Source organism: Notechis scutatus, chromosome 1 (assembly GCF_049901735.1).
Source record: "Notechis scutatus isolate UNSWTSFEM ecotype Mainland chromosome 1, rNotScu1.2, whole genome shotgun sequence".
NCBI lineage: Eukaryota > Metazoa > Chordata > Lepidosauria > Squamata > Elapidae > Notechis > Notechis scutatus.
In genome coordinates this window covers 171,952,625-171,972,714 of record NC_142009.1, presented here as the reverse complement: position 1 = coordinate 171,972,714, position 20,090 = coordinate 171,952,625, and the positions used below count along the sequence as shown (strand labels likewise).

Here is a 20,090-nt window from a genome sequence, read left to right as displayed (position 1 = left end):
TGGAGAATCCAAGAAGCAATTTCTGTCTAGGTCTGTGTAAGAGCCAATTTTCCACATCTCTCTAGGGCCAAGACTGAGTCAAAAACTGGGACTCAGACAGGCGAAGGAGGCGTGGCCGGAACTTTGACAGACTCAATCTCTGGGCAGAAAGGCAAATGTCAACCCATTCTTGGATTCTGTACTCAGCACACTGGAGAAATGGAGGAATCATTAAGTAGGCAAAAGGGGCTGAAATATTTTTTAAGTCCAGAACAAGAGGATTTTAAGTCCAGAACAAGAAGTTGTTGCACAAATGAGGTCAGCTCCACTAGATAAGACCAGGGGTCGCCAACCTTTTGGACCTCAGGGACCACCAAACTCATAATTTTAAATCCCGAGGACCACTAATACGAGTTTAAAAAAATAGAAGAAGATAAGAAGATAGGCTCAAGATCCAGATGGATCTTGACAGACTAGAACACTGGGCCAAAATGAAATTCAACGTAGAGAAAAGTAAAGTCCTACACTTAGGCAAGAAAAACCAAAAGTACACATATAGACTGGGTGAAACCAGGTTTAATAGCAGTAACTGTGAGAGGGATCTTGGAGTCTTAGTGGACAACCAGCTAAATATGAGCCAGCAGTGTGCAGCAGCAGCCAAAAAAGCTAATGCAATACTAAATTGTATTAACAGAGGGATACAATCAAGATCAAGGGAAGTACTAATACCACTCTACAAAGCCTTAATAAGACTACACCTAGAGTATTGCATCCAGTTTTGTTCATCACATTATAAAAAAGATGTTGAGACTCTAGAAAAAATACAGAGAAGAGCAACCAGGATGATTAGGGGACTGGAGGCTAAAACATACAACGAACGGTTGCAGGAACTGGGCTTGGCTAGTCTAAGAAAGAGAAGGACCAGGGGAGACATGATAGCAGTCTTCCAATATTTGAGGGGCTGCCACAGAGAGGAAGGGGTCAAGCTATTTTCTAAAGCACCTGTAGGCCAGACAAGGAATAATGGATGGAAACTGAACAAGGAGAGATTTAACCTGGAAATAAGCAGAAACTTTTTGACAGTGAGAACAATCAACCAATGGAACAGCTTGCCCTCGGAAGTTGTGGGAGCGCCATCACTTGAGACTTTCAAGAAGAGATTGGACTGCCATTTGTCAGAAATGGTGTAGGGTCTCCTGCTTGGGCGGGGGGTTGGACTAGATGACCTACAAGGTCCCTTCCAACTCTGATAATCTGTTAAATCTATCTGTTAAATAATAATATATTTAATATAAATTTTTTATTTTTATATTAAATATAAAATTAATATTAAAATTAATTTTTAATATCTAAATAAATATGAATATATATAAATATTTTAATATATTTTAATATAAAAATGGCTTGGTGGTCATATGACTGGGTGGGTGGGCATCACTTATTTGCCCTTGTTGTTCTCTCTCTCTCGTTTCTCTCTTTCTTGTCTCTCTCTCTTCTCTTTCTCTCGTCTCTCTCCCTCTGTCCCTGGGAGTGGGGGGTGGGAAAGGTTGTGGAATCTGACATGGCTGATTGTCTTGACTTTGCTGCAGAAGGCAAGCCGAAAGAGCATAATAAGATGGGAAAAGCTCCAGGTTGTTTTGAGCGCCTCCTCGGCCATCTGGGGAGTGAAAAGAAGAGGGGGAAATTCCTAAGGAACTGGCCCCGTGGGACGAGCTTCATTGATTCCACCGGCACTTGGAGAAGCGGCCGACTCGTGCTGTGGGGTTGCGGAAAAGAAGGGAGAAACTCTTGGACGAAAGATAATCAAAAGTTGCAGTCCTTCACGCGCACCCCTCATTTCCCTCCCCAAATCCTGAAGATCCCCAGGTTAGAGAAGGGCTGCCAAGGAAAAGGGCAGCGAGAGGTTTTTCTCTCCTGGATTGAGACCTTTGGCACATTCAGGGTGTCAACTTTGCCGGGCTTTTTGCTTTGTTCTCTCTCTCTCCCCCGCCACCGGTATCACCCATTGCCAACATGGGTGCGACCGGGCAGGCATGGGTGGGGCCAACCAGGGGTGATTGTTCAGTTCAGTGAACTGAACCATCCCTACCACCTGGTGCGAGGTGGTCGAATTTCACCACTGCTTCGGAGGCTTCAAACAAGGGGAGTGGAGGAAGAGGAGGCTAATAATCATGGTTTTGATTATAAGCCTCCCCCTCCTCCCCTCCCCTCATTTGAATGCTGCCCCAGGCTGGCTGGGAATCAATTTGGAGGCCAGTGAGCCCCGCCTCCTCTAGTTGTCTCCCAGCCTTCGAAATTGGCTCCAAAGGCAGTGAGGAAGCCGCAAGGGGCTGCTACTAGCCACGTTTGAATGTCGCTCCTCTAACCTGGAGATTGGAGAACATTAGCATTCTGCCTTCTCCACTGCCGCTTCGGCCCATTTGCACTGCAACCCCCCCCCACCCGCAACAGCACATTACTCTTCTGGCCAGCAAGGGTTGTGCTCTTTTTTGCATTTTGCACCACCTGCAAATTTACACATTGCACATGCCACCCCCTATGGAGATTTCCAGTCCCACCATGGGCCGGTTCCATATTCCAGAGCTATAGTAGTCAGGACTGGCTCTTTGGTCATCCCAGAGCAGTTCCTCAATGGCAGGCCAGTGCACCCGGGTGGAAGAACTGCTCCGGGGTGATCAAAGGGCCAGTACTGACTACTGCAGCTCTGGAATATGGGACTGACTTTCCCACCAACGTTAGCAAGCCACCCCAGGGCGGATTTCCCTCCCCTGCCTTTGGTCTTACCTTCCAGTTCCAGCTTGTGTGGTTCTGCTGAAGGTAATATTTGCGAAGGGTGGAGGCCAGCAGTGGGCAGGCCATGTGGGCGGCGCAGCCTTCTATTCCCATGCAGCCTGGATTAATTGCTTTTGGGGGTGCTTTGGGGGGTGCTTTGGCATTTCTCTGCGGACCACCAACATTTTCTCACAGACCACAAGTGGGCGGCGGACCACTGGTTGGTGACCACTGAGATAGACGACAGCAGAAAATCAACTCCAGATACAGGAAAGGGTAAAACTACCTTTTTGAGATTGGCTATAAAAAGTGAGTCTGCTTGTGCTGAATCTCCTCCCCCCCCCCTTTGTCCTATTTTAAAGAATTAGGGAGGTGTTTGCCTGAGCCAATATTATCTTTTGTTCTGAACTTTAAAAATGATTCAGGCTCTCTTGCCTAGGTAATGGTTCCTGCATATTTCCATTTCCATCTCCCTTACTTCATGCAGGAACTAGGAAAGGAAGGATTAAGATTCAACTAAAATTTAATAAAGTTCAACTAGAGTTCAATAAAAGACATGTGAAATAGTGATTATCACTGCATAAATGTAAATTACTTATTTTGGATTTTGCTGATAGATATAAAAAAAAATCAAATGATTGTTTGCGAACAATGTTTTTTGTCACACAAATGAAACCAAATCATTCTGGTAGCAAATAAGGGTACAGAGTGCATGAATAACAGCCAAAAATGAAACGTAAAGAGAGAAAATGATGCAAAGGTTAACCTTCTGGCAACAATATTTTGTTCTTAGAATTTCAGTAAACATATCCTTTCCTGCTATTAAGAGGTAAATACTGAGAATATGGTACTAATTTTATTTCCATAAATTCAATTAAAATTAGAATGTACTTATGCCATCTTCAATTATATGTGTGTTAATTAAGTCTAAATATATTTACAGTTTTCTATTTTAGCACTGCATGTTGTTCCAGAAGTACTAGCAACTAGTTTCAATTATTTTATTCAATAAATATTATAACACATTTTGAATAAAAATCTGTTTCAGAGTGGTAAACCCTCCCAGTGCAAAAATCAAAACAGAAAGAAATGTTGTAGGGTTTCAGTCTAGTTTAATGCTAAAAAAAATCTAAAAAGCAATTTTTACAATTTTGTAAACAACTAAAAGACTCAAGGTCCATCCCACCCCTGATAGGACGTAATGGTAAAGACTGCAACGATAACACCATTAAAGCCAACATCTTTAACACATTCTTTGGCTCAGTATTTGTAAACAGCAATGGATCATGCCCAGTATTTCCTAGCCAAACCACAGACAACTACAATGATCTAATACATATCGATTTTACAGAAGACAATGTTGAAAAAGCACTACGCAATCTAAAACCATCTCTATCTATTGGACCGGACAGAATATGTGCCTACTTGTTAAAAAAGCTATCCACTGCCATAGCAGAACCTCTAAGCATAATCTTTGAAAAATCTTTCAGGACCAGTTCCTTGCCAAAACTATGGTCACAAGCCACGGTCATCCCCATCTTCAAAAAGGGAGACCCCAGCCTAGTTGAAAATTACAGACCAATCTCCTTACGCTGCGCCACCTGTAAAGTCATGGAATCAATTATTAAACCAATCCATTATCCTCCACTTAGAGACAAACAACTTACTCTCCAATAAACAATTTGGTTTCAGGAAAAAACTATCCTGTAATCTGCAACTCTTACACTGCAAAAACATATGGACTACACAACTCGATCAGGGCAAAACAATAGACGCAATCTACATAGACTTCTGTAAAGCCTTTGATTCAGTGGTACACAACAAACTACTCCTAAAACTAAAATCTTATGGTATCTCTGGACAACTGCATAACTGGATAGAAGCATTCCTGTCAAACAGACAACAAATGGTCAAAATTGGGAGTGTCCTATCAAATTCTGTACCTGTCAATAGTGGTGTCCCCCAAGGCAGTGTTCTAGGACCAACTATATTTTTGGGCTGTCTTACAAGTGTTTTCACTGGTTTCATCTCATACAGCTCACTAATCTTCATGAACTAATTAGCATTCCATCCAGCTAATCAACAGCTGAGTGAAAATATTCTACTTTTTGTTAATGCCTTATTGCTCCCCCTCATTGTTACTTTGCTTTCACGTTGGCAGGGGAAAATGGTAACTCAATTCAAAAGCAGACACTCTACTGATGGCTTAAACACCATGGTGACTTGATTTCAAATGGGAGTGAGGCCAGCTGAGAAACTGGAACAAGAGAATTTTTGCTCATGGGAAACATACCACTTTGCAGCTTGAATGTCAATGGTACAGAACTGTCTGTCTTGCAGTATTTCCAGTCAGAAGTTAATCATGCCAGCTGCTAAAACCCGACTGTACTACTATGACTGTATTATGGGAACAGAGTAGGATAGGACTGACAATATTATACATTTAAGAGTAATCTAAAGCAATAGAATTGCTGAACAGCAAAAATAGGAGAAGGAGGTGATCATAACAATACAATGAAAATTCAGGATCCATTTAATAGTTCTTAACTGGAAAAACAGAATCAACTCCAACTCCAACCTCTCTAGTAATCTAGAGAATCAACTGATTGAAATTGATTGCTGGTATTATTTTACTTTGTGGATTCTGTAATTCAAATTATGCTTCTGATTGAAAAATAATTGTTTATCCTCTTATTGTTTGCTCTTCTGGAAAAACAATAGGAAAAAAACAAGTAAGTCACTATTTCATTCTATGGGTTTAAAAGAATTTATCTAGCTGGGGAGACAAAATTCTAATTAGATGAGAAAGTAGGCCTACTGAAACTAGATAAATTCTGTATTACATTCAGCTTACTGTATTACATTCTTTCAAACTCTTCCAAGATATGTTACTTAGCTTGCAGCAAAAATACCAGTTGTTAGAATATCTGCAGCAATTACTCTAAATATTATCTGGATAAGTAAGTTATACTAGAGCATTTGGCTTAAAACTATATAAGAACAGGGAAAATGCTGACAAAAATGAGATGGATTTTCTCCATGATGATCTTATCCCAATCTTATCATTTGATCTTTCAACTGTGCGTTCATTGCTATAGTAACCAAATCTACAAATTAAGATAAAGGAAAATGAAAAATTATATGAAACACTACTTCAATACCTGTGCTTTGCTACAAAACTATGTGGTTGGGCTTAGTTTTTGGGGAGGAAAATAAGGGGGGAAAAATTCTGCCTCTGCCTACCAGCATTCATCGGTATTCATCTGGCTAGCGTCCTGTCAGTATATGAGACAGTTGAGGGTTGTTTGGAAACTGAAAGAATACTTGCTGCGTGAGCAAAGAAACAGCAAGGAGCCTGGGCATGGCTTAGTTCAACTATTCTGTACTAAAGCTGCTTGGTGCTGTGAAATTGAAACTGAAACTCTTCTCCTCTGCTTGTGTTTTGCATTTGGAACAGATTTCTTTTCAGGTGGGGAGGGGGAGTAGAGCTCCTTAACATCAGATTGTGTTAATAATATACGAAATATATTCTCTGATGGTCATTTCGAAAAATCATTTCTTAGTGAGCACCTAGAAACCAAGAGGAACATACGTGCCAAATTTCAAGTTTGTAGGCTTTACAGTTCTGCAGATTTTGATGATGATACTTGGGTGGTATTTCACTTTTATATATATAGATTTTACAAATGGAGTTTTCATAGCAGTAGTCCTCAGATTAGGACAGCTACTGGAATTTCCATTGCTAAGCAATGCAGTTATACAGCACGATGACTTAGCAACAGGAAACCCAGCAATCCTTGTTGCCATTGTTAAGTGAGGATGGCACAGCTTGTTTAATGAGGACCTACATGACCATGACATGGGAAATGACAGGGATCCAGAAGCACATCATTGAAAAGTGTCCCAGACAAGCAGGCTGGCACACAAGCGAATGCAATGGAGGAGTAGCAGGAAGGTGCTACAGAGTACAGGCAAGTGGATGGGCGCTATGAAATATGGGTAGGTAAGCATTACAAAGTTACAACAGCACTGAGAAAAGTGATTTATGACCATTTTTTACACTTACAACTGTCTCGTAAAACTATTTTCTCTTATCAACTATCATGCGGCATAACACCTCTACTTATTTAAATGGAAAGTCAGAGAACAATTTTTAAATAAGAAGTCAGTTAAAAGTGCATGGAAACATTTAAGAATAAGGGAGGGAAAGATTTTACAATAAATGATACATTAACATTACAATTCTATATAAGCATCAGACAGTTTCCCACATTAGTCACAAGGAAACCAGAAGCTTCTGCATTCATCTTAACTGTGATTAACCTTAATTATGGGTAATCAAAACAGCTCTATAGACTACCAATTGAAGTTGGCTAGTGTTTAACAGTTCAGATGAAACAACAATCACAGTCAGAAATAGAAACCAAAGCTTCCTAACCAACATCTAAACAGATAGGAAAATGAGGTGTGAACTCACTTAGATTTGTTATTTACATAATGTTAGCCAATGACTATGAAAATAATTATAGAATTTTTAAACAAATGAACTGTCATAAACCATTGGTATGTATCATATGAGAGCCATTTTGGTGTAGTGATTAAAGTGTCAGGCTAGAACCTGGGGGATAGTGGGTTCTAGTCCCATTGTAGGCAATCCTGCTTAGTGACCTTGGACCAGTTACTCTTAGTCTAAAGATCCCAAGATCCATATTTGATAAATTTGCACATGCATCAAAAATATGCTGTCTAGAAAAATTTAGTGAAGAGTCAATGGGTCTTTCATTTAAAGGTAGTCCTTGATTAATGACTGTAATTGAGCTTGGAATACCGTATATGCCGGCGTATAAGACGACCCCCCAACATTTCCACTCAAAATATAGTTTGTTATATACTCGCCCCCTCTTCCGCACGCCTTCCACTTTTGCACTTTTTTTTTTTTTTGAGGCACTTTTGCGCACCGTGGAAGCGAATCCCGTGAAGCCGAAGGAGCAGCCAGCCTTCTCCCAGCTCCCAAGGAAGCGAGGCTCGCACCGCCCGGGCTCCGCTGAGGTATCCGGCTGGGGCTGTCAGGAGTTGTTACCGCTGGCGCGGCTCAGCTGACTCCAGTCCCGCGTTGCCTCGGGAAGGAAAGGCAAAAGGAAGAGCCGCGGGCGCTTTGCAATGGCAGCAGCGGCTCCTGGTTTTGCCTTTCCTTCCCGAGGCAACGCGGGACTGGAGCCGCGCCAGCGGTAACAACTCCTGACAGCCCCAGCCGGATACCTCAGCGGAGCTCGGGCGGTGCGAGCCTCGTTTCCTTGGGAGCTGGGAGAAGGCTGGCTGCTCCTTTCGGCTTCACGGGATTCGTTCCACGGTGCGCAAAAGTGCCTCAGCCGCGGCAGCCGCAGTGCTTCCCAATTACTATTTGCCGGCGTATAAGACGACCCGGCATATAAGACGACCCCCCCAATTGGAGGCATCTTTTTCAGGGCAAAAAAGTCGTCTTATACGCCGGCAAATACGGTAAGTCATGACAGGTATTAAGTGGTTTGCCAAGTGACTCTGCCTGATTTTCAATCATTTTAGCAGCAATCATTAAGCAAATGTAGCAGTTGTTAAATGAGCCAACTATAACCAATTAGGGTTATTGCCAAAAAATAGAAGACCAGAAACTGGCAAAAAATGCTGAAAATCAATCATGTGACCATGGGATCCTACAAATGGCTGCAAATGCAGTCCAGTTGTTAATCACCCAAAATGTGGACACAGCACTGCAGTGTGTTTGTGTTTAACTTTGAAAGCCGGCCATAAGTAGCTCTGGGAAAGTCTGTCATAACTTCAATCACTAAGTGACCAACCATAAGTCAAGAACTATCTGTGTTTAAAATCTGACTATTATCCTGTAACTGCAATATTCAAAACTTCAAAATTTGTTTTGGGGAAAAAATACTCAGAGGTCTGATTTGTTCTCCTCCTGGTTATATCCATTCTGAATGTTCCAGACCCACACTGATTTTCATTTCAATATATAAACTTATGGTTTTTCTTTTCTCAAATACTTAGAAAAGTACCTAAAATTTAAATTTTACTCGACCACTGGATGCATTACATTTTAATATATATCATGCACCCAAAAGATAAGCTACCAGAAACAAAGGTTACAACACTTCAAATGTATGTATTATGAAAAAAATTGCTAAATTAGTATTCATACAAAAGCTACTTCTTGGTTTCAAGTTCAGAGTTGATGAAAAAAATTACTTTCACCTTTTTTCTAAATCAGAGATGCCACAGAAAACACAAATGTTCTTGACTTACGCAGTACATATTCCCAATTTTAAAAGATAACCAGTGTTATTCTTTAAATGCAAAATGTATTAATATGAAAATATGTGCAGGAAATAATGAGTGCAGGAAATACATAGTACAGTAAATGTTTATGGTTGCATGGAGTTAAGAAATAAATTTTTACAAGAATTCTAGTTTGAAGATTTAATTCAATTAATAACTTTTCAGTTTTTTTCTTTCTGGCTCATGAAATGTAAAATATATAAACACCTATATTTGGCAAATATATTAACACATTTAAAATATCTACTTACATTATCCTAAGTAGAAATATTTGTGAACATAGATTATAAACCTAAGCCTAAATCTGACTAAATACATACATTTTTCTTAAATGTGATATAGAACATACCCATCTGCATTGATTTATGTGATTCAGTAAGTCAGAAAGCTAAATTTCAAGAACTAAATCTTCCATCAAATACATCTGGGTAAAAGAGAATAAGGCCAGAGGAATTCAGATGTTATTCATGTAAATATATGTTAAAGCACATTAACTTTAAAAGTTTTTTTTAAGTAGATAGGTTAGTCAAATCACAGGGCCACTTCATCAGACTTTTTCTTCTAAGAATTTCAACAAAGCAGTAAAAAGAAAGCATAGGATGTGAGCATTCAATTAGCTCATCTTAAAGATCAGTATTTTTGACCCATTTTTACTCCAGTAAACATTCCAACATCAGGCTGCATTACATTTAAGCATTCTAAGCATCTTAGAACATAAAGAATTTGAGAAAATTGAGAACTTTTGCCTAAACTTTACTCATGTTTAAATCCTCAATCCCTTTCTCCTTTTTTATCATATGGTGAACTTGAGAATTAGAAACAATCTGACAGTAAAAACAACACAGTAGTGTTTTAAATATATATTTTGAAATTAAAAATTAATTTGTTTACATTACTTCTGTCAATATTTTCAGATATTGTAAAACTATATTGATTATTCAGTATTAGAAATTGTGAACTTACACATATTAAAACTACTTTGTAGAAAGTCAATTCTGAATGGTGGCTTTGGCTAAGTTTCAAAAGAAAGTACTTGTATCTGTGTAAGAATCTCTTGGAAATTTCCCAACTAGGAGCTTAATAATATATATCAGTAGATGGTGGCAGGTCAAAACAGTAAATTGTTAAAACAGTTGATATTACCCCTTTTTCCATTATATGTAATCTGTTCATTTAGTACAGAAATCACAAAAACAAATCTTACCACTAATCCAGTTTTTACCAAAAAAACTTATAGAATTAGCAGAGATAGGAATAGTGGGCATCAACTTTAAAATGCCAATGACAGAAAATATTCCACATAAGCAAATATTCCATATCATTTTAGCTTGGTATATTTCAAAAGGAGAATTTTTAAAAACCTAGCAAAAGTAGAATTTCAACTGTGCTTAATAGTACAATTAATATTACAATATTGAGTATAGCTAACAATCGTCTATATTTAATTATTTTATATTTCCATCAAATTAAAATATTTTTTTAAAATATGATTTTTACTAAGTCTTGCAATATTACTTGCTTGCAACTCTTAAAACATAACTTTCAGTTAAACCAAATCATTAGGATTATCCTTCTTATATTGTTGCAAAATTTTCCAAGAAGTATCTCTGGTCCTATACAACATGGTCCTATATCCCATTAAAATAGTGAGAGAAAAATAAAAAGAGGTTGTCATTTCCATGATAGTAATGAAAACTTTGTATGTTTGTAATAATGTAATGCATTCTAACAGTTGGAATAAAATCATTGAATTAAAAAAGTGAAAATGCAACACTTTGGAGTATAACTCCTAGACCAGCCTATGCCAAAATCAAAATTACACCTGAAGTATATATGAAGATAATTTACATTTCTTTTAAAATGCCCAAAATATAGTTAGCAATTAACAAAGCACATGCCAACAAAAATTAGTCAAAACTTACATGATACTTTATAAGAACATAGATATCATTCTTGGTATTTCATTCTAGACATTAACAGATTCACTTAATATGCCTAGAGTATATATTGTTACATTTTTATGTTAATTATCCTGAAAAACCACAATCATGTCCAATGGCTGTGAACAAAGATTTATGCACAATTAATCAATTTTAATCACGCTTGTTTAGAAACATTGTTTGAAAATATGTATCTTGATATTTTAAAATAAAAATATTTTAATGAACAGACTGCTCATCTAAAATACTGCAAGACAAGTACACACTGTTGAACACAACAATTTCCAAGGCATTTTTAAAGTCCTGAGCCACACACCATTCCTTTAGCAAAAAAAGAATGTGGATGCGATTCACAGAACAGAATCAAATTATTCAAATCCACCATTTATTCCTATGGACTTTATCAGAAATCCACTGGTTTAAATCCAAGTAATCCAATTTAATTTGTTTGCAGAACATGCTACATGTTACACCCACTGGCTACTTACCAGCCGCAATGCTGAGTTGTAAGGTGGCACTGGAGAACAAGAGCACCAGTAAAAGGTGCTGCAGCAAGTCAGTCATATTTGGAGGAATCCAGCTGTGTATAGTTTAAAAAATGCTGACAGGAGAAAATCTTGTCTTCCAAGAGTCTTAATTTCTGTTCACAATCCAGTCTGAAAGGGCAAAATGGTAATATGAGGAGCTGTTTGAGCTTTTACTCCATTAAGCAAATCTGTCTTCATGGTTCAGGGCTTGGCCTCATAAGATAATTTTTTCTCAAACCGACACACGTTTTTTTTCTTAAGATGGTCATTATTGTAATATTGAAATTAATTTCCATGTGTCTTCAGAGTGTCACCACCCCACTCAGGTTTCAAATGAATCATATCCAGATCTGAAAAGGGCGTACACACACAAAAATAATTGATTGTCACCACAAAAGGGCAGATGTAGACAGATTTAAAGGCCAAGATTTAAGATATGGAAAACAGGATCCAAATCTTTGTGCTGTATCTTTCTTAGGAAAGGGCTATTTCCTGTCACTTGGAAATAGTAAGTCGTCCTCTTCTTTACAGGGATTTTTAAGGGCCCATTGCCCTATTTACGTGTCATCAGCCTCGAATTAAATTTAACACACTCGGCGTCCACTTTGCTTTACACGCGCACCCATACGCACGCAAGTACGCGGAAAAGGAAATAACTCCAACCAAGGAAAAGGGCTGACAGTCCTGGCGTTTCTATGAAGCAGCAGCAGCAAATCAGGGCTTCGCAGTTCCTGGCTCCGAGCAGTCCCGGCGCAGAGGCCTTTCCTCTTAGGAAGCCCTTGGAAAAATGCACTTTCTTTCCTTCCTTTCTTGGCCCAACCGGGAAGAGGAAAGGGGAGATCCACTTCTTCCACACTCTTCCCTGCCCTGGCAAGAGCCCGGTTCGCCAACAGCCCGAAGCCGAGACGGAACCCGTGACAAAAGCGCTCCCGCGGCGGCCAAACCCTTTCAACCCTCATGCAGCTTCACTCACTCACGACCCTGCCCTGTTTCCTCCACCCCACCGGGGAGTCAGCTGCCCGGCTCTTCCTCTGCCTTCCGGCTGAAGGGAGCCTGCCCACGAAGGCTTCGTGCAGGGGGGGTTCTCAACGTCGCCTCGCCTCCCCGCCTCCGGCAACTGGGCTTGGCTGGCTGGCAACGGCTCCCCTTTTCTCAGTCCAGACACAAAGGGGAGTCGCTGCTAAACTGCCAGTCTGAGCGCCTGGCCCGTGGGCGCCGCGAAGCCCCGCCCCGCCCTAGCCTCCTGCTGTTGCTCTGCTCCAGCTCACCCTTCTTCCTCCCTCACTCCTCCCTTTCTGGGATCCCTCCGATCCTCACGCGCCGGTCCGACGCAGCCTCTGGATGCCTCGAGCATAGAGACGGCTCTCCTGCGCGAGCTAGAGCGACCCCCTCAGCCGGCCAAATCTCGGCGTCGCTCGAGGCCTTTTCTGTGGAGTTGCAGGAGAGACGAAGAAGAGGGGCCCGGCAGAAGGTTCTCTGCGCCCTTCCTGCACCGCCCTGTTGCCAAGATTTGCTAGTACGGCGGCTCGAGTCCAGCTGCGTGGGGCAGGAGGGGAAACGTAGGCTTCTTTCTAATTCTGGCGACTGCTGGCCAGTATTTTGCTTTATTTGCTGAATCGTTCCACCATCCTGTGGTCTTGGGAATGCTTTATGGCTGGCGAAGCCAAGGTCAGCAAATAAAATAAATGCTCGAATTGGGCGCATTTTTATTCGTCGGGAGTAAAGCCTTAGTTCCTTTAAACGATTTGTTGTAACGAGTTGAGTTCTGGATTAAGCTCTTCTCGGTCTGTTTATTTAGGGGAAAAGATATGTGTTTGTGTATATATATAATCATACTGTAGTTCAGAAAGGTGAGCAGAGTTGGGTGAACAAAAACCCCTGGAAGCTTTGCATTTGCTTTTTGCAGTGTTTCCCAGATATGCAGATTTCAACTCCCAGAATTCCTAGTCAGCATGCTGGCTAAGGAATTCTGGGAGTTGAAACCTGCAGATAAAATTGCTGAGACTGAAAAACATTAAAGAAAGAGGTGGCAAGTGCCTTTAATGGCGTATGGAAAAGATCATGAAGGGGGGGATGCTGCCTAGGAACATTCAGATAAGAGAGGGCACCTAGCCTGCAACTGGATAGCAACTGCATAGCAAGAGGCTCAGAAAGGACCCTCCCTACGGTAGTTTCTCAGACGGTAAAAGAGATGGTGGGAAGCTTGTACTTTCAGATTTGTAAAATTCTGTTAATGTTGCTTTACAATAGAGTATAATTAGCGTATCTGCTTGTGTTGCCTATGTGGTCTACCTGGTAAGACTGATAGCTCCCATGGTTAAGAAAGATAAAACCCAAAAAAACAAAAATGGTAGGGATTTTGTTTTTAACAAGTAATTGTAAAAGAATGATAAGCAGTTGACAGATTTCAGAGTATCTGCCCTGATTTTTCATGGCTGAGGGTCCAAATAGGGTCCACACTACAACCTTCAGCTACTAGTTTCTTCTGCTGAAATGGCCTGGAAAGGAATCTAGCTTGAGAGATTGTTGTATGGGTTTCAAACTATTCCTCAGCTTTTGTAAACTATGTAAGTGCAGAACCTGTTTGCTATGGCATCCCCTGTACTTGGTGGCCTTAATTTATATTCAGCACAGTTTTCTTATACAAAGCTTGCCACCTTTATGTTATTCTCACTTCTATTTTGTATTTTTTTAAAGATATCTATGGTCATTCAGCTTATAACTAATAATACCAAGACTTCCTATTAGTAAATACTGTATCAAAGGTTTTTTTTTTTTTCAAAAGGCAACTGGACTATGTTTTTGCCATGGGGAAGAAGTCATTTCACTTCTCATCCAAGAAGCTTCATTAGTTCTGAGTAGATGGTGGGAGGAATTAAAGGATTAATTCTGACAGAATAGGGGGGGGGAGGGAAATGGAAGGATTATATTTTTTGCAGTCATTTAGTCATTAGCAGTCTCTCTGGGAGCCATTGAAACTACTTGGGTTTATCTGTGCCCCCAAGATTGCTTCTTTACTGCTTTCCCTGTCCCATAGAACCATAATTTCTTTCCATGGGAAAGTCTGAAGACCTGGTTTTTATGATTTTGTATAAATCCCTTTCTGTTGACTCTCTCTGTTATTTGACATCTTCATCCATTAGTAGACAGGGGGGAAGCTTTTCATATTCTTTCTGTCACATGGACTAGGAGGGCAAATACTAGAACTATTGTCAATATTTCACATGATTTAAAAGAGGGAGAAAGAAGCTAGTTGAAACAGGTATTTGTCTACAGTGAAGCTAAATAGGCAAACCCCACTCCTGCTGACAAAAGATGGAAAATTATACCTTTGATGCAGATCAAGAGAAGACTATCAGAAGATGCCTTTACAATAGGCACAGAGCAGGCTGAGGTGTTCTGCATTCTTGTCCTCAAGAAACATTTACTGGAGTGAGCTATCCTCAGGTAGGAAAGGAAGACAGGATGTGCAGAAGAGCCCATGGAGCATGTGACTGTCAGCTGGTGCTCCGTTCAAAATCCAAGAAAGAAATACTTAGACTCTTGTAATTAGAGAAAAGGTATCTTTTACTGGAAGTTAGTGGTAGCAACGAGAAAATTCTGAATCTGGGGAAATAGGCACGTACATCACATATATCAAGGGAGTGAAATATTCCCACCCCCAATAGTTCAAACGGTTCTTCCAATTAAAAGTTGTGAACTTCATCATGTGGACATCTCCAGGTGGTGATGATTAGTTGACCTTGGCTTACTCAGATAGAGGTTTGCAATTGCGCAGAGAAGAGAAAGCTAAGCAGGAATTAGAAACCCTCCCCAGTTTATACAATATCAGTTATTAATACTTTCAACACTTTCCACCCCCCGTTACTCATGGCAGCCAGAAAGAAGCAAAGGAAAGGAGGGAGATCTTGAAGGCTGACATTCGCCCCTCCTAGAAAAAAGACGTTAGTCCTGTAAAAGAGGGAAAGATAAAAGGCACGACTTAATAACCAGTTAACATAAAAGAGACACGTATCTAGGGTTTATCAGGATAATTAGAACGAAATGCTCTGACAAGCTTAGGGGCTCTAACATCTTTTTCATTGACCCACTCAGCCTGGGACGAAGGAAAATGCTTCCAAGCAACCAAATATTGGAGCCGACCCCTCCATCGTCGAGAATCTAGAATCTCTTTAACTTCAAAATGTTGTTCGCCATCAATGAGCAATGGTACAGGAGGGTCGGTCTGGGTTGGTCTCAGATCGGAAGTATGTTCAGGTTTTAGCAAACTAACGTGGAAAACCGGGTGAATTCGTCGAAGGCTTTTAGGTAATTTCAATTGGACCGTCACAGGGTTTACAATTCGTTCAATCGAGAAAGGACCAACATACTTAGGACCAAGTTTCTTTGACTTTTGGGTGGTTTGTAGAAATCTAGTGGACAAAAAGACTTTATCGCCCACTTGATATGGGTTTTGTGGAGTCCTCTTTTTATCTGCAAATTTCTTATGAGTGCGATGTGCATCATCCAATGCTTTACGAATGACTGGCCAATTAAACTGGAGTTGTGTTATCCATTCATCCAATGACTGAATACTAGGCCTCTCACGAGGGAGTTCAGGTATGGGTACAAAGTCTTGTCCCGACGCCACCTTGAAGGGGGTAAATCCAGTACTACTATGGATAGAATTGTTATATGACACTTCAGCGAATGGCAATAGGTCAGACCAATTATCTTGCTGATAATTTATGTAACATCTAAGGTATTGCTCCAATACCGCGTTAGTCCTCTCACAGGCCCCATTGGTCTGGGGATGGTGGGCAGAGCTTAATCCCTGGGCGGAGCCTAATAACTTCAGGAACTCCCTCCAAAAGTTCGAGGTAAATTGAACACCCCTGTCAGAGATTATGCATTCAGGAAACCCATGTAATCTATAGACATGCAATATAAACAGTTTAGCCAACGTTTTTGTGATGGAATCTTCGAACAAGGTATGAAATGTACTTGCTTGGAAAACAAATCAGTTACCACCCAAATAACTGTGTTTCCCCCGCTTTTGGGTAATTCCACTATAAAGTCCATAGAAATTTCCTTCCACGGAACTGTTGGTCTAGCCACATTTTGTAACAACCCTGCTGGCTTACCAGGAGGTCTCTTGGCTGATGCACAAATAGAACAGCTAGCCACATAGGTTTCAATGTCCTTCTTCAAAGTAGGCCACCAAAATTGCCACTTAACTAGGTGTAAGGTTTTCACGAACCCGAAGTGACCAGCTGCTTTAGAATCATGAGCCTGTTGTAAGATTTGGCTCCTCAGTTTCTCTGGCACATATAACTTGGCTCCCACCCAAGCCAGTCCATCTCTAACTGTACAGTTATTCGAATGAGCCAGGAACCAATCATCGAGTTTTAGAGCATCCTTTAATTGCGCAGTCAAATCGTTTGATAGATCCACTTCCTTCTTCTTCTTTTGGGCTCTAGTAACTACAGGAGCTGCCAACTGTTCGATTGGGACAATCGGCCGTACTACTTCCTGGTGAGCACTATTATATTGAGGTAGTCTAGATAGAGCATCCGCCATGAAGTTCCTCCCACCTGGAATGTACTTCAATGAAAAATTAAACCGTTTAAAGTACTGAGCCCAGCGAACTTGTTTGGGGGACAGCTTCTGAGGCGTTTTCAAGGCCTCCAAATTCTTATCGTCGGTCCACACCTCAAACGGGTGTTTTGCTCCTTCCAGGAAATGTCTCCAAGTGAGTAGGGCCCAACGAACTGCAAAAGCCTCTTTTTCCCACACTGCCCACCTTCTTTCGGTTTCAGATAATTTACGGGACGTATATGCACAGGGTTGTAAAATCCCCTTCTCATTGATTTGCAGCAATACCGCTCCAACCGCCACATCACTCGCATCGGCCTGGATTACGAAAGGAGCATCCATGTCCGGGTGCTTTAGCAGTGGTTCAGCAGCAAACAGTCGTTTCAGCTTTTCAAAGGCTGCTTGACATTCCATGGACCACTCCAGTGGCTTACTAGGTTTTGGTTTTGCCTCCCCTTTGGTTTTTAGGAGGTTTGTGATAGGCAGTGCTATCTTTGCAAAAGCTGGGATAAATTGTCGGTAAAAATTGGCGAATCCCAAGAAACTCTGAAGTTGTTTTCTGGTGCGTGGGGGGGCCCATTCCAACACGGCACGCACCTTCCCTGGATCCATATCTATGCCCTCATGTGAGATGCGATACCCTAAATAGTCAATTTTCTCCTGATGGAACTCACATTTGGACAATTTAGCATACAACTTAGCGGCTCGGAGTTTCTTTAAGACTGACCGCACTAGCTTCACATGTTCATCCCAGGTCTCCGTGTAGATAAAGATATCATCAAGGTAGACCAAAAACTCCTTATATAAATGTTCATGTAAAACCTGATTAATCATCTGCATAAATACTGTTGGAGACCCCTGTAGGCCAAATGGAAGAACACAGAACTGGAAACAACCTATCGGGCAGTTAAAAGCGGTTTTCCATTCGGCGCCTTAATTCGAACCCGGTAGTACGCTTCTCTCAAGTCGAGCTTCGTAAAAATCTTCCCCTTGGCCAGGTGGGCCAGCATGTCCTTCATCAGGGGGAGGGGGTACATGTTTTCTACGGAAATGGCGTTCAGGTTTCTATAATCAACACATAAGCGAAAGGAGCCATCTTTTTTTTCACAGAACAGTACTGGGGCCGCTACCCGGGGTCTAGCGGGCTGGATGAAACCACGTTTCAAATTTTTATCGATAAATGACCGCAGCTCTTCTAATTCCCACGGTGTCATCGAGTACAGCTTAGGTTTTGGGAGTTTCACCCCAGGTAAAAATTCAATACTACAATCTGTTGAACGATGAGGGGGAAGTTCATCCGAGGCCTTTTCACTGAATACTTCCTTTAAGAAAATCCTTCAGAATTTTCTCCTCCCCCTTCAGTTCCTCGGTGCCCATGGAAGCTAGGTCAATAAGATTCTGGAGTTTTGGTTGAGACCGCCCTTCCCCTTCCGGGCGCTGGTCGGTACGTATACGTAATGACCCTCTTCTCCAATTGATGTGGGGGTTCCATTTCCGGAGCCAGGGAAATCCCAGTATTAGTGGCTGTTCCATCCCAGGGGCCACAATAAAACACAGAGTCTCGCTATGCTTCCCCATTGTGATTTCTATGGGTTCCGTTATGAAACGTGCAGGACCCCCCCACCACCACCACTGATCCATCCAATTGGCAAAAGGCTATGGGCGTTTTTAAAGGTTTTAGTCTTAGGCCCATCTTCTGTACTACTTCCGGGCTGATCACACATCTTGTGCACCCAGAGTCTAGCAAGGCCGGCATTTCCCCCTTGGCCCCCGATGCGGGTACCGTTAACTGCACTGGAATGGTCATAGGGCCCTTGTTTGGACTTACCAATGAGTCGTCTTCCGAATCGACGTCACTCTCTTCAGAGGAGGTCGGAGTTCCCAGCCCGTCTCCCTTCGGATGGGCGACCTCTACAACCTCCCTCATCTTAAGCGCCGTTTCGCGATCCTTCGCTGAGGGTTTTCTGGGTTTTTTTTCTCCTCTTGGTTGCAACTTGGCCCAGCAGTCTGCAGCCCGGTGACCTTCCTTCCCACATCGGAAGCAGGCAGTGGTTTTGGGTCTTGCCGCCAACCCTCCCTTTTGGGGCTTGAGGGCTTCTTGAGGACGTGGGGGGGAGGGCTTGCTCCAACCAGAGCCCCCCCAGTGTCTGTTTCGGGTTAGGTCAATTTCCACCTCTGCTGCCAGCAAGTACCACATCTGCAAATCATTTGGGTCCCTTCTGGCAATGCAGCTCTGGTGTACATCATCATTTAACCCATCTTTGAAAGCTTCTATCAGGGCTCCCTGGGACCAGCCTCGAATATGACATGCCAGCTCTCTAAATTCCTGGGTGTAGTTGGCCACTGATCTCCGCCCCTGATTTATGGTCTTCATCTTAATCCTGGCCTTATGTTCCACCAGTGGGTCCTCAAACCTTGCCCTCAGCGCAGTCATGAACAGGTTATAATTCAACAGCTGGGGAGCATTATCATTATGCAAAGTCACCATCCACTTTGCAGCTGTCCCCTCCAGAGCCCTGGTAACACATCTAACCTTGGCTGCTTCTGAGGAAAAATCCCCTCTGTATTCCTCCATATAGCTCCAAACTTGTGCTAGGAAAAATCCCAACTCTTTGGGATCCCCCCCATATTTTACTTCCAACGGAGGCAACTTTGGAGTTCTACATCTTCTGGCAATTACTCCTTCCCCTGAGGGCCCCAGGGTTGCTGCTTGCTGTTGCGCTAGCCCAGGTTGATTTATGAGGATGGCTGCTCGGCTTCTTCTGGCTGGGGCTGCCTCCCACTCCTCTCCCTCATACCTTTGTTCAGCGTGAGGCTCTCCGAGGGCTTCATCTATGAGGCGTCTGGCTTGATTTAGTAAAAAATCTTTCCTTTCCCTCTCTTGCCTTGGCTCCTGTCTTCCACGCTGACGGGTAATGGTGACTCCTGGGGGGGGGTCCTCAGGATCCTTCCAACCTACTCCCAATGACCA

At 41.8% G+C, this 20,090-nt stretch overlaps 1 protein-coding gene and 2 long non-coding RNA genes across 5 annotated transcripts in view; 2 read left to right on the top strand and 1 right to left on the bottom strand.

Annotated features, from left to right (window-relative positions):
• BMPR2 (bone morphogenetic protein receptor type 2) overlaps positions 1 to 12,809 on the bottom strand; it is a 114,149-nt gene extending 101,340 nt beyond the window's left edge. For 2 of the 3 annotated variants that reach the window (XM_026681300.2, XM_087949853.1), the window contains exon 1: positions 11,507 to 12,783. In XM_026681300.2, the coding sequence (XP_026537085.2) occupies positions 11,507 to 11,582 (76 nt within the window). In that variant the 5' untranslated portion in view covers positions 11,583 to 12,783. Of the gene's footprint in view, positions 1 to 11,506 lie in introns of all 3 variants that reach the window. The other variant, XM_087949845.1, reaches the window with a different exon arrangement.
• Positions 1 to 20,090, top strand: part of LOC148133098 (uncharacterized) — a 704,593-nt gene that overhangs the window by 539,595 nt on the left and 144,908 nt on the right. The gene's annotated exons all lie outside the window — the stretch shown is intronic.
• Positions 12,966 to 20,090, top strand: part of LOC148133099 (uncharacterized) — a 40,646-nt gene continuing 33,521 nt past the window's right edge. Inside the window, exon 1 of the long non-coding RNA XR_015746563.1 lies at positions 12,966 to 13,213. This is a non-coding gene — a long non-coding RNA (uncharacterized LOC148133099). The remainder of the gene's footprint in view (positions 13,214 to 20,090) is intronic.